The sequence below is a fragment of the Manacus vitellinus genome, unplaced genomic scaffold, assembly GCF_001715985.3.
Source record: "Manacus vitellinus isolate BGI_N305 unplaced genomic scaffold, ASM171598v3 scaffold_3_pilon, whole genome shotgun sequence".
Classification (NCBI taxonomy): domain Eukaryota; kingdom Metazoa; phylum Chordata; class Aves; order Passeriformes; family Pipridae; genus Manacus; species Manacus vitellinus.
The window spans coordinates 46,594,252-46,609,236 of NW_021940535.1; the positions used below are offsets into that span (position 1 = coordinate 46,594,252).

The window sequence follows — 14,985 nt, forward strand, 5'->3', positions numbered from 1 at the left end:
AACTATTATTTGGACAATATCTCCATTCTTAGCATTGCATAGTCTAGTATTACAACCAGTTTCTGCATACTTAAAGAGATCCTGTGTTTGAGATGAATGGAAGTGTATAGTGGTGGTAAGACGTTTTGGAAAGGAATGATGTAGAAAAGGAAGGAGAAAGGAAGAGAAAAATGAAAGATATTTTGACAGAAAATGAGAGATCGTCAATTCTTATTCTAAAAGGGGATTGTAGAGGATTAACATAGTAAAGAGAGCTGTTTTGCAGTGTAGAAGTCACATCAGACCTTTTGGGTTAAATTTGGAATAGTTACATGCATCTTGACCTGATTGTCAGCTACCACAGCTGGGTTCAAAGCTCGGTGAAACAAGCAAAGTAGTCTCATCTTTATTTTAGTATCACTATTTTGAGTGCATGTGAATATTTTTTCATGTTCATGAAAACTCCTTGGGCTGACAGCACTGAGGAAATGTCTGTGCATAGTGCAGGGTCAGAAGGAAAGGGTGGAATAGAAGGTGCACCTTTACTCACCATATATTATAGTTTATCAGTTTTTAATAAATATGTCACAGCCTAGACATGACAGAAAGACATTCAAGTTAAGGGTGTGATTGACCACGAGTTAAATTAAAGTTGAACATTACTATGAAATTACAACCATGCAAGACAACCTCTCTTCCTTCCTAAAAATCATTTCTGAGAAAGGAATGATCTGCTTTCAGATTGAGTCAACAATTTCTGGAAAGGTTTATACAACATGGTGAATAGTATGGGACTTATCTCAAGGATTTGGGAAACCTTTCATGTATCCATTCTGTTCTAGTCCTTGGAAAGTAGTCTATTCTAGGTCAAAGTCAGGAGATATATTTTGCATTATCATATTATTCTTTTATTACTATCAGCTCCAGTGGCAGAGAAGTCTTAAGTAACACTTAGAAACTTTCTCTTGTATAAACCAATTATTTGTAGCTCTCTACAAGAGCTGAAATAAAAGTAAGGAAACATTGCATACTGAGTCCTGTGAGAGCACTTTATAATATCTTTGGCAAATGAAGCACTCATTTGGCTTTTTCAAATAATAGAAATTTCAAAAAACTGAAGAAAAAAGCCTTCCCTCCACCTTCTGGGATAGTTACTTAGAGTAAATTAAAATCAGGGCTGTAAGCAGATCATGCTGGTAATTTAATTCTGTGGAGATTACCACTTTTATGTATAATAAAACAATGTATGAAAATTTGAAGCCATAATCCTTAGGCAGCCCTTTCATCTGTTCATTCAAACGGAAGCTCTTTGCCTGTGAGTGAATCGCTGCTGAATGTAGCAACTGAAATTCCTCAGTATTAGAAGGATCCCAGCAGAAGCTCCAAAAGAGGGCAACAAACTCAGCAGTGCAAGTCCAGTACTCGACACTGGAAAAGGAAAGGAAAAAAAACCCAAAAGCTTTAGAGGATTTTGAGGAGAGGGTGACCACAGTTCCTACTTGAATTGTATGGGGCAACAGCGGTGATGACTGTTTATAAACCCCAACCATCTCTTCAAATATAGTCTGTACCAGATCCTTGTCATCTAGGAGGCAATCACAAAGGCTGACCAAAGCAAACATATTCAATTAGAGTAAGTTTTCATGGAAGTGTAGTGCAAAGTGTCTTGACAGATTTTCTTCCAGTTTTGTAGAAACCATCTTTAGTCACAATTTTCATTACAAGTGAATATTCTAATACAAAGATACAGAGGAATTAAAAGGTTGTGGTTTAAGAACTGGGTTTAACTTCTCTGTTGTTATTTTTGCCATGAACTTATTGCAAGTTGCATTGCAAAATTTCTTTTGGAAAAAGTTCTATTTTAAGAGGAAACACCAGGATTTTATTTTTTGGCTTCAATTTTAAGTGGAAAATACAGCAATAGCAATTGAAAGACTTCTTTTGTTATACACACAGCTACCTCAGCATTAAAGCTGCAATTTTGACTTAGCTGGAGCTGAAATATATGAACATTATTGGGTATGTCCTTGAGCTCTGAAGAAGGAGGTCTGGAATGAGAACAAGTGTGGGTCCTTTGGAGAATGTGGAAAGGCAGCCTGCAGAAAGGCATGTCTATGCGTTGATCTGTCTGTTGTGAAAATAGGGAAGAAAGCCAATCATTCCCAATTCTGCAGACATTCTGACAGCTAAAGTAGGCATTAACAATTTGCAACACATGGCATGGGGGATGAAAGTCTCTGAGCTCTACAGCTGAGAGTTTCCTGGCTGAAATGAAGTAGCAGTTGAAGGTATTTCAGAGAAAAACTTATTTTATAATTCACCATGCAGGGACAAAATGGATAACATTACCGAAAAATGATGTCACAACTCAAAAATAGTACCTGTTCTGGCTTCAAGTCTCAATAATTCTGAGTTTTTTTGGCCTGAGTTGGGAATAGGAATAGGAAGATTTGCACAGCCAGATCTTTAGGCAATGAGAACTGTTGTTTCCTTAAAAGACTTAAATTGAGCTCTTTTGAGATCTCCTTTGCAGTGTTAAAAAGCTGTTGGTTTTCTTGCTTAGACCTTCAGAGGAAGGGAAGATTATTTGTATGAATAATTCTGAATTGGAATAAATTGAGACAGAGAAGTAGCAGATGAATATTTTCAACTGTTGCTATTTCAATTTACATGCATTAAAGATGTGGTCAGGTATATTTGGAGGGACATCAAGTCATCAAGTTCCTTTAAAATGGAAAACAGAGTCAAAAACATACAAAAGAATGCCATTCCTTAGAAAAATTGAACAGCTGAGAGAAGAAAATATGTATTTGAATTTTTATTATTTTTCAATAATTCTGTGTAATTGTTATAGCAGCAAAGCCAATTAAGCAGGTTAAGTGAAATTGTATGATAAACGTGAAAACAACTCTTACTTTAATTTTGGAGACAGAAACTAATATTATCTTTACCAGTGTGAATCTGTGAAACTGTTTTCTTCACTATTTACTCTTCTTGCTTTTGATTTGATTTCAACCAATAAAATAATTCTTAGACATGTACTCTCTGTTGACATAGTCATGCCAAGTGTTGAACATAATGGTTAAAACAAGAGTAATTTCATTATCTTTTTGTAGTTGTGGTTAATAATAATAATAAACCATTCTGTGGGAAGAAAAGATCTGGGGAGATACCTGATGATAACAAGGAAAGACTACGACATGCCTAGAGTGACTCCATTAGTTTTGATTTTGCAGGTTGGGTTTACTAAAGGTACTAATGTCTTGCCTTCAGTGTCTTTATACTGGCATTCCCTTTTCACACACATTTAGCTTACGGAATTCCAGTTGAAATAAAAAAATAATTAAACCTTGGACTGACACCGGTGAAAAGCGCTGCTTTTTGTAGGGGTCATTTGTACCAATGGCTGGTTTACCTTGGGTCCCACTGCTATCACTGATGTTCAACTGAGAGCAATTTGGTATCTGCTGCTGTTGCTGTCACAGTATTTGCGTCATTGCGGTGTCTGCCAGACTCCTTCTCTCTTTCCTTGACCTTGTCCGTCTGTGGGAACTCAGGGCTGGGAGACTCCGGCCCCGGCAGACCTGCCGCAGGGGGGATGGTTAATCGGGGGCTGGGAGTCCCCCCAGCCCGTTCCCCGTTACTGACATGGAAGTAATGCCTGGACAAGAGCACTGCTGTGATCCTGCTCAGTCACTGGACAGAAATTGTAATAATTGGGTGGCGCGGCCGGAGCGGGCGCGAGGTGTGACGGCAGAGACAAAGGGGACAGGAAATCACCACACGGCGTCATATGCTCCTTCTCAACCTTAACTCTGATTGCAGCTGTCAGCGTGCCATTGTGGTTCTTCAACGTACTGTTTTATTCAGCTCAGTGTGGGGGAGATATTTTTTTGAAACTGAAACAATGCTGGAAAATGATTGGCATAAGGTTACCTTTAGGCACGCTGCGGTTCCTGAGGCTGTTGCATAAGAAACAGCAGTATTAACTTACTGACAAGGGGATTTTTGATTTAGTTAAAATCTGTATTTTTCATCCATGTCATGTGTTAACTCTGCAGTGCTAGAAGAGCTGGAGATACAGCTGAGAGAACATATTCCATTAACTCTACTTTCTTAAGATCTATAACAAGTATTCTGTTTTTCTTTTATCTATTTGCTCTCTTTTAATGCCATACTTATATTTTTTTACAGCATTAAGGATGGTTTGAAATGCATTAGGATAAAATGTTAAAATAGTGCTACAGGAGAAAAAAAATATATTGAAGATAACAAAAGACACACCATTCTCATGACCAGTGAGAACTGGCATCACAATTATTTCCTATGACCAGTGAGAACTGGCATCACAATTATTTCCTATGCTCTTTTACTGAAAACATTGTTTTTTGGAGGCATAAAAACCTGCATTGCTCAGAACTGAGAGAAATGAATTTCTTGTCTGTGTGTAGAACTCCATGGTTGAACTCTTCTTGCTTTAATTTAAACCAAGTTCTTCTGAGTAATTATGTTTATTATTCTTCAAAGTTTATGTTATTTATTGTGTATTTTTTAGCCTTTAGTAGGGTTACTATTAGCTTAGACTTAGAAAGAGAATCTCTATTGATTTTGGACACATAGTTAATAAATTAGTAGTTTTATGGCTATGCTAATGATTTTAGTATATATGTACTTTAGCTGAACTTTTTTATGTTGCACATTCTTCTAAACTGAAAAGTTGTCTTAATTTTTTCTCCTTCATGAATTTATAAAACAAACAGAAATATGTAGTGTTAAGCAACAGTGAATTAATATATTGAATATATTGAATATATATATAACATATATAACTCTATATACACATATAATATATCTCAACCGTGTTTTAAAAATCATTTTAATAACATTACACCTAAATAATCACAGGTTCATGGTGACTCATTTTGTATGTTCACATAAAAACATGTTCTGAGCATGGTGATGCTTTAGCTGTATCTGAAGAGACTGCCCAAGCCACCAGTCCTGATGTCTGCAGATGGGGATGGAGTTTATTACGTGTGTGTGAATAGGGACTGAACCAGAAATCCTCCTTCCAAGTCCTAACAACTTCCCTTCCTGGTTCTAACAAGCAGATCCAACAGCTTCCATCTGGTGCTAGAGAGGATTGTTCTTTAGATGGTTCTTACAGGCAGATATATCTATATAGATATAGATATAGATATATATAGTATATATATGTATATACTATATATATATTCAGGATAACCGTATCTGGAACTTTTATCGATATTCATTTGAGAGATTTGTGGTGTTTCACTGCATGTGGCATAAAAGCAGAAATTCTCTTAAATTATGTGATATTTAGCTATTAGATAATTACAGATAATTGCATGGGCAAGTTCTATGAACTGAAGTGTTACTGTAACATCTAAAAATCTACAAATCGGGCGACAATTATGTTTGGAGTTATTATTTCAAGTATAATTACCATGAGATTGGCAGTGCACGTGCTTAATGGGTAATCACTGGAATTTGACTTCACAGTTGCACTTCCCCCTGGTTGTAAAGTTCTTTGTCACAGCATTTAAATGTAAAGATAACATAAATTGACCTCCACGTGTGTTATACTAAAACTGCAGTACTGGCTCCTTAATGTTCTAAACCCATAGTTTCATGGGGGAAACAGGGAAGGGACAGTGTGCTGTGAATGGGGAAGAAGTGAAGCAACCCTTCAACAGATACCAGATAGTGGCATAACTCTTTTCCGTAGCTGTCCAGAAGAACCATTTTATATCTATTAAAGCTAGTTTGCAACCAGATAAAATTCTGCAGAGACCAAAGGCTTTCAAAATGTCCTCATGTGATTTACTGCCTTCCTCCCATTGCAAGGAAGTTTCATTAGGAAGATTTCATTAAGAAAATTTCATACAGTAGAGAAGAATCTGGAATTCATTCTTGGGTTCCGCTTGAACAAAGCTTCTTTTTATTTTTAATATTGTTTATATATTTTTTACCAAACTTCCAAGTTATTAAAGAGTGTATTTGCTTTTGTTTGTTTGTTTGTTTCATTATTTATCAGGTTTTACCTGGCGAGATGATTATACTCAGCATGTTATTGGTCAGGAACTCTCAACCATTCACAAAATCCACAGCAGACGCCCCGATGTATTTGCATCTGAAGGATCTGATGCAGGAAGGTAAGTCTTCTATGGTGTTTTTGCCTGGCAGGGTTTTGGAAGGGTTTTCAAATGATAAGGAATAGACTGGAACAGAAGTGGAATTAAAAACCTCACCAAAACGACTATTTGTATGATAAAGGGAAAACAGTCATACAGCACACTGAACACTCCAGTGTTCAGTGGACAGAATGAATTAAAACCATGAATCTTGTTTTTCTGATTATCATCAAGTTAAGAAAATACACTTTCTATCATTAATTAAGGTGTCAGAATTCAAAACATCAGGCCTTTCACTCAATTTATGCATTTTCTAGTGTCAATTCAGCCATCTCTACTTATGACCTGCTTAAAAAGGCAGACTTATACAGTAGCTCACCCACAGGAGACATTTTATTCTGGACTAAGTATTGAGTGACATTCTGAGCAACTGATTATATTTTCAAAGTCATATTCTTCCAAAACATAGCTATAATTGATCTGATGTCTGTAGATTCCCAGTGGTAGTTGCAAAATTTTTATAGGAAGGAGAGATTCATGCAAGTTCCCATGACAGAAAATAGTGTTGGGATATGACTTGAAAGGTATTGAGGGATGACTTTGTAGTTATTGATTGCAAGAGGCACATCTGTAATTCTGTAAAATTATATGGTTGTAGAACCTGTAGTTATATATACAGTTATATATATATTCATATACAGTTACGCATATAAAAATACTCTTTTACCTGGTCTGTTCTGTCCTACAGGCTCTTAAGTGCAACCCAACTACACAAACCCCAGAAGGAAATTTTAGGAACATTAAAAATGGCAAATTTTGCTTTCTCTTGTGTGATTTTAAGAACTACAATCTCAAAAGTAGTGAAATTGAAAGAAAGTGCTTTTTGTTAAAAAACTCTCCTCATGGTGGGATAGAGTTTGAGCTTCTAGCCTTGATGGGCTTCAGATCTTCATATACTGCAGTATGTGGTTTGCATATACTGCAGAACCATTTCTTTTCTATATTGCTCTTTTATGGAAATAAAAATACTGCATAATTGATATTGCCCAGTGGCTTCGACTGTGTTTGCTTCATTTTGTTTTGATTTAATTCAATATTCTACCCTGTATTTCACATGTCTGCTGATTCAAAAGTATTCCTTAAAATCGCAGCATCATATATTTCAGAAGTGCAGTAAGGTAGAAACTTAACTTTCAAAGATGATAGTGATCTATAGATTATCATAAATGTGATAACAACATGTGTTTGAATCTGTAAACATTTTCACTGCTTAGAAATGGCACACAATGCCATTACAGAATGGATTACTCTCTGTACATAGTATCAGAAATGATTTTCACTATCTTCTGGGGATACTTTTTTAGAATGAGTGAACCTAAAACTTTTATTTGTGAGAGTAGGACAAAATAGGCCAGATTTCCATGAGATCAAGACTGTATTCTGCAGTGTTCCAGATTCATAGTTATATAAAAATAAAAAGTATAAGCAGATATAAGAAATTATTTAGGTTTCAGATTGAAAACTTTTAGGAGTTCCTGTTGTAATCAGGTTTGAGATGTTTTGCATTTTTAACTAGAACTATATGTTAAAAAAAATCCATTTTGTGTATTGACAGTTCAGGAACATCAGAATTTCAAATGTGCTCACATATAGCACTTTCTATTGTGGATAGATTTTCTGCAGTTACCAAGCTGTGCTTCTGAAAGCATTATCTTATGTGCCAACAGTTTAAAGCATTAATTGATTTTCCTGGTTGTCCATTTGCAAAGTATTCTGTAGGTCAGAGAACAGTAGGAAATTTGGTCTCTTGTAGATTCTGATCAAGTGTGTTCTGTGTTTGGTGTGCTCAGTGTGATTGCTAAAATCTTATGAGATAATAATTAAATAATTTTAAAAGCAACTTAATGTAGGTATCTAATTATCAAAGAAACATTATGGCAGGAAGACCTTTTATTAAGGGTAACGTGTGTAATAAGACAATATGAAGTCATACTAATGAGTCATTAATCCCCACAGAGCTGGTGAGAGCAAGAAAATAGACTCAGACACTTGAAAGGTAAATTGACTTAGGCTAAATTAGTGCATATGAAATCTGATGAAACAGAAGACATGGATTTCATCTCAAAAAAAAATGCTGAAAGTGGGAGTTTGATTTCAAGATGAAAGTTCTTTCTTTGTTGGCTAACTGGAGTGTACGTGGTATTTCCTGGGTCCTTATTAAATTTCAAAAAACCCTCTCTTGAAAGAGTATCAAGATAAAGGAAAAAAGTCCATTCTGCACTCAGGGAATAGATGTCAGTTGTGTTCATTGGTGCAATTAGGCAAAACCACAAACGTTTCCAGCAAACTTCAATGTATGAAATGGGGTATAGCATTATTTCTATAATAAAACCATCATTAAGTCAGTAATAAGATTCTCTCAGCACTTAAAAGGGAGAAATTTATTCTAAAAAATGTGGTATCTATTAATGGTGAACATTCTAGAAATAGCTGAGGTACAGTAATTTAGATATCTCCACACAAAAGCTTCCAAAGTGCTGAGTTTTGTAGGAAATATTCTGTGGAAAAATAATTCTATATGCTATTACCTTTTTACTCTAAAGTTCATTGTATGTGAAGTAATTTTTCAGAACAAATTAAAACTGAAAATACTTCCAAAAAAATGCATAACAAGAACTCAGCTGTCATTTCTCCTACTCACCAAGTGCTTTTATATATTTGTGTTTCATCCATTTTCCAATATCACTCTGTCAAATTTAAAAGAAATATTTTAATTCGCTTGCAATAATAGCTCACTTAATGCATTTCATTTCTGCATTAACAAGGTGAACTATAAAAATTTTTTAAAATTTTTCATATGTATTCATAGGATCCTAATAAAGTTGTCATCAAATGAAACGTAAAGCTTTGTAGTCTTTTACATTTTAATTGTTTAAATGTTTATAGCATAAAATATGATATCTAGTGTGGAATGTAAACATGAGTGGAATTACTGTCTCCATAAGAAAAATGAGAAATCTTAGAGCTCAGATTTTGCTTTTACCACCGGTGACAGTGATTATATACTGTAAATAAGGGTTGGAAAAGCCAACCTAAATGCTGTCTTTTGTCTGTGCATTCAGTTCCCATTAGCTCCAGTGGAAATCCTTGGGGCAGAATTCAGTCTGTTTTTTTCATTTTCCCTTTCTTTTCAAAGTTAGTGAAGAAAGGAGAAGATAGGTGTTGGAGTTAATCAGTGAATGAAAGATGAGTGTTGGAAAGTGGGATCCCTTCTATGAAGAGAGGCTCTTCGGATTAGTTCATCTCTACTGAAGCAGAAAGCAATCCTGCCCAGCTCTTTCTAGAACTGCAGAATAGTTTTAGTCTGGCTTTAAGTTGAAAAGGAGGTGGATGATGTTACCTGCATATCCACCCTCCATCACAAGGCAGAATTTAGAGCCCTGAAATATGAGAAAAACACGAACAGCATAGGAAGGAAGAAGGACTTACAATAAATTATCTCAAGTTTACTACAGTGCTGTGCAGTAACCTTTTTTTTTCCCTAGAGTTTCTGTGCCTGATGGGAACCTGTTTGTTTTACACTGGGGGAAGTAGAGGGTTTTCTGGTATTTCATTGAGCAACCCTGTGAGCACTGTTGGTTGCAAAGCCACCACAGTAAATTAGATTATTAATTACATTTACTGGCATTACATTAGTAGGGACACACATTTGATACAACTGTGAGCATGGAAGGAAGTCTGTTACTTTGTGCATAAAGTAATGTAATTAAACCCGAGATTTGGAAAATGATCTAACAGTGCTCTCTCAGGCTGTGCCCCTACATAAACACTGAGGGTTGGGCTGCTAAAATAAAATTTTATTTACAGTGACAGAGAGATGTTGGAAGTCAAATTCCTTCACTGAGCAGGAAAGCCTTTCCACCTGGGATTGTTCTTTATTGGAGAAGTGTGGGGGAATGTGGGTAGGAAATGGTGACACTAAAAAGGTGATTTCCCTCAAAACAATGCATCACTCACAAGGGAGGAAGTGAGCTGGGAACCCTCTCTCTGCTTTCTTCCACAAGGAATGAAATAGTTACTGATGCTGACATTTAAATTATCGTCATCATTGACATGTTGTTGAGATAGATGAGGACAGCTGGTAATAATTCAGATTCATCGCACACAGCACTCTGAATCCCATATAAACACCTCTGCACTGCCATGATTTAATCAAACTTTTAGCCTTCCTTTGCAAACGTCACTAAGATCTGTCTAAACCGCTCAGAAAACACCACTATTCTGTGAATCCCAGGCACATGAGAAGATCAGAAGGAATACTTGTTCCGTCTCATTATTCTCTTTTCAAGCCCTTTGCTGGAACTGACTTGCTCTGTTATTTCTGCATAGCCAATAGTCTCCTTGTATTCTGTAAATTGGTGCAGGGCCAAATTGGTGTTGAATCTCATCATCATCCAGCAATTTTTTTTAAATCTTAGAACCATCTCATATTTCTTTGGGGTGCAATTTATTCATGTGTACTTTCTTTTTACAAGCGCTTTCTTTTCGCAAGCGTTTTCTTCTCTTCTGAATGTATCTTTGCCTTGATGTGGCATTTTATTTGATTTACTGTAGAATCATTAGCTTTGATTCATTCCATAAATTGTTAATAGTACAAGATTTTTTGACTACTTTTGCTGAAACAGTGAATCTTCTATACTTTCGTGGTTGATAAGCTTTTGAGTGACTTTTTTTTTAAGTATTGGACTAACTTCAGTGGTTTGCAGTGGCTTTTTAATTGGCCAGTTTGTATGTTGGACAGGCTGGTAACTTTCTTTTGCTTGCTTTTGCTGTGCAGGACTTTTGGACAGAACGCAGATAATGAAAGAAATTATGATGGGGAAAATGATGTGAACTTGGCCAAGTCTCTTCAGCAATACCTTAAATATCTCGGTATCCTCTCCCAGGCTGCATCTACAAATCTGTATCCAAGGAAGACAAGTGACAAAGCTTCTGTCAAGGTAGTATTTTTAATGTGGTTCCTATATTCTGTGATCTTGGCTTCCTTCTTCTCTGAGTCCTTATTTTTCAAATTTCCCCTCTGTCTTAAGACCAGATGTTTTTTACTGCCTCCTCCAATTAATTATCATAACTGTACTAACCAAGTTCTCTCAAAATGAGTCACCTTCAGCATTGTAAATGCTTCAGCTTTTCAAATCTGGAGCATTTTACCTTAATGAGGGATGAATTGAATGTGATGAAGAAGGAAGAGTGGGATAAAGGTGGTAACATCACTGGCTGATCTGAAAGCTTTAGGATAAAAAATCAGGTGAAGAAAATAAAGTGGCAAAGCCAAACTGCCATTTTATTCCAGGGACTAACTCAGAGTCACGGAACTACTGCAGTGTATCTGCAACAGCACCTCCTGACAACAGCACCAGCTGTAGCAACCATTTAGTCGTGGTTATTATTCTTGTCAGAAGCACAAGTTTCGCTGTTTCCAGTTTCACTGACTGACACATATAGCACTTATGATTTATGGTGTATGTCATTAGGTGCTCAGTTGGGGCAAGAGAAGCTTGCAGGCAGCAGCAAGGCAGCTTTGAGGAGGGAGCAGGGACCATCTTCATGCTGCCTTTCCTCCACTCTCTCCTCATGGGCGCCGGCTGTAGCGAGGCTGCTCTGTTTTGAATCACTGGCTTTCAGAGGCAAGAAAACTTGCTCAAGAAGTATTTCAGTGGGTCTGGTGCTGTCATGCAAGTTCATAAATAATCCATATGGCTGAGACCTTCTGTGGGGAAGCCTGCTGTGATAACACCACCCACCAACCTTATCGAGTGTTGCCATGGAGATGGGTACTCTGAAGCCTGGGGGAGTGGGATAAAGAGGAGAAAATCTGGAAATGAGGCACGTATAGGAGCAAACTGTACACTTGTATTTACTAAGGAGCGTTTTAAAACAACAGACATTGAGTCAGATGTGTTACCTGCAATTTAAAATAAAAAAAGGAAAGGAAAATTATCTTACAAAATTAGCAATCAATCATGAATTTTAAATGATCCTGGAGATGTTTCCCAAACCTCTGCAAATAAAGTGCAACTGCTCTTCTTTAAAAGCAAGAGGGACATGGTATTTTTATCTTGATTCATTGTTTCATTAATGGATTAACATTTAAACAAAAGAGAAACCAGGATTTTTGCTACTCCAGGAAGAAGCAAAACCCTATAAAATTTAACAATTTGAAAGGAGAAGGAAGGAAAGTAATTGCTTGAGGTGCCTTTGATATGGTTGTACCACTTGAAATTGAAAATGACTACCATATGCACTTTAATTGCATGCTTCACCAAAATATTGGTACCTTATTTTGTATTTAATATATAGAAAAATTAAAGCTCTGCGTTAAATAATTGTAGCAAGATCTCAGCATTTAAACTTTCTGGCCTTTTCTGATTAAAAATAAGGACAAGATAGAGGTACTTTACCCTACTTAAACTCAGAATTGCAACTTTTGGGCCTTTGCCCTTCTTAAAAATAATTTTCTTTCAAGTATATATTTACCTCTGTCACTTCATTCCTGCTGCCAGGGAATAGGAGATGTAACACTACTCTGGTTGCTTTGATACCTTACCTGCTATGAAGCACAGCTGAATCTTGCAGAAATTTAATGTTTCTAGCAGGCTTCCTGAGTGGATTCTGATTTATTCCAAACCTGATATCAGAGGTCTCTGGCCAAGAAAAACAAAGGAAGATAAAAGACAAAGAGGTTTTAAAATATTTCTTATACTCTGAAAGTGCTATTTTATACTTTAATATAAATATATTTAGTCAAACTGTTTTACAAACTTTCAGTCTTTAGTTGCCCTACTGTCTTCAGTAGGGCATGTATTATCAGAACAAAGTTACCAAGTAGATACCACATCAACAGCTATGCACAGAGTCATAAAATAAGACATCACAAAACCTAGAGCAGGTAACTCTTTTCCTATTTCCCTTATCCAAACAACTGTCAGCTTGAGGCTTGATGCAACAGTGACAGAAGTAACACCAGTAAACTTAAATCATGTGATTGACCAAAATTCCTATAATGTCTACCATTTATTGCAAGAGCTTCTTTGAGTGATTTTTGAAGCACTTGAAGTTTATCACTAACTTAAAATTTTTTCTCAGTATTTAGGTAGTATCTACTGCAGGCTGTAATCTAGCAGGCTGATAATGACTCTGCCAGGGGATAAATAGCAGCAAAGCAGAAGCTTTGGTGGGTCTGTTTCCTGAGGATTACAGTTGTAAAGAACATTTCACTTTAGTTCATCCAAAAAGAGTTGTTCAGAAAATGGGCACTTGGTGGCATTTGTTACTTAAGCATTAGCTAGTGGGGTTTTGTGTTCGATTTTCTTGGTTTCCCCCCATACACATACACACACACTCAGGCTGTATGAAAGTTTTACCACTCACAAAATGCTTTGTTATCAGTCTTTATGATGCCTTTATACCAAAACCGGATATATCATGGAAAATAACACATAGCCAGGCACATACTTGTAATGAGGAAGCTTGGTTTATCTTAGCTACAGAGGCAAGAAATGCATATGCTTCAAGTTATATGTGAATTCCCCTGCCCTTCTCCCCTCCAGTTAGAACAAACTCGTCTCACACCAAAACACCTGAAACCAAAACCCTGAAAAAACCACTATAATGTTGACATTCCTACAGAAACTGAGGAGCAGGGTTTTATTGGGTTTGAAGGGACAGCAGGTAGCTGGTGTTGCTAAAGCTCATCGGCTGTAAAGGGGAGCTCGCTGGCTTTGCTGCTGCTGCTGCTCTGTGTGAGCACTGGCATAGCAGGGCCACAGCGGGAGTCTTGAGGAAATTTTTAAATAAAGGAGACACTAGAAGAGAAAAATACCTTTATCCACAGTGACTGTTGCAACAAAGCAAAACAGAGAGGCAGCAAAAACGAACAGTATGGAAACAAATACCCCTGGTGTCTACTTTTCACCAGCCGTTAGCCAAGGCAGCGAGGAATGTTCTTACAGTGTGGTTTTTTTAGAAGTTTAAATGCCTGCACTCAAATAGTTACAGGAGATTTCAATTATGCTGTTTTAACCTGATCAAGAAAATTTTTTAGTCATCACAGAAAGAAAAGTTATGTGAAATGTGATCCAAATGTACTTAAAGGTCTCAAAATCAGAAGAAAATAAAAACACCTGGAATTGCTGGTTTTTCTGTGAACAATCTATATTTTGTACATATTCTCTTTGCCTTCTGGTAGCCTGACTTGTGACTTTTTTAATGCCTCAGATAACTGCTGTGATAACACAGGGCTCATTTCAGACATGGCGCAACATCAGAGAGCAATTGTGGCCACCACTCCACATGGCTGGGCACGCTATTCCTCACATATTTGATCTCCCAGCTCCACTCTGTGACTGGATACTCCTTTGGCTCCTCCAGAACACCTTCTGGACAGGCTGCAGGAATAAGGAAGTTGCCACCACTCTTGTGCTAGGGCTGCATTTCTTGTTGCGGGGGGCCTCTATTTTATGGTTTGGGTTTTAAGGCTGGAAGAGTCACAGAACTGCTTTTACTCCTTCCCCCTGACCTGGCCTCTGAGGTCTTCAGCCATGGTGGGTCCTACCTGCTGCTAACATCTTCATCAGGCCTGTGTGCCATTCAGGCCCCAGTAAGTACTGTGGGGAGAAAGGGAAAATTATCTCCGAGTCATTAGGGAATTTCATGAAATTTCTGTTATTTCTTTGGTTTTTAGCTACAATCATTTTCAAGATAGACTTTTTGTATGGGTATTGTGATTGCAGAAATCTTCAACTCCTATAAATATTAAAGCAAAGATTTTTTGGGAAAAAAACCAGAATCT

The 14,985-nt window shown here is 36.9% G+C and overlaps 1 protein-coding gene across 1 annotated transcript in view; it reads left to right on the forward strand.

Moving 5' to 3' along the window:
- Positions 1–14,985, forward strand: part of PTPRN2 (protein tyrosine phosphatase receptor type N2) — a 642,799-nt gene that overhangs the window by 215,861 nt on the left and 411,953 nt on the right. The window contains exons 5-6 of the mRNA XM_029961907.1: positions 6,038–6,155; positions 10,972–11,134. Coding sequence (XP_029817767.1) covers positions 6,038–6,155; positions 10,972–11,134 — 281 coding nt within the window. The remainder of the gene's footprint in view (positions 1–6,037; positions 6,156–10,971; positions 11,135–14,985) is intronic.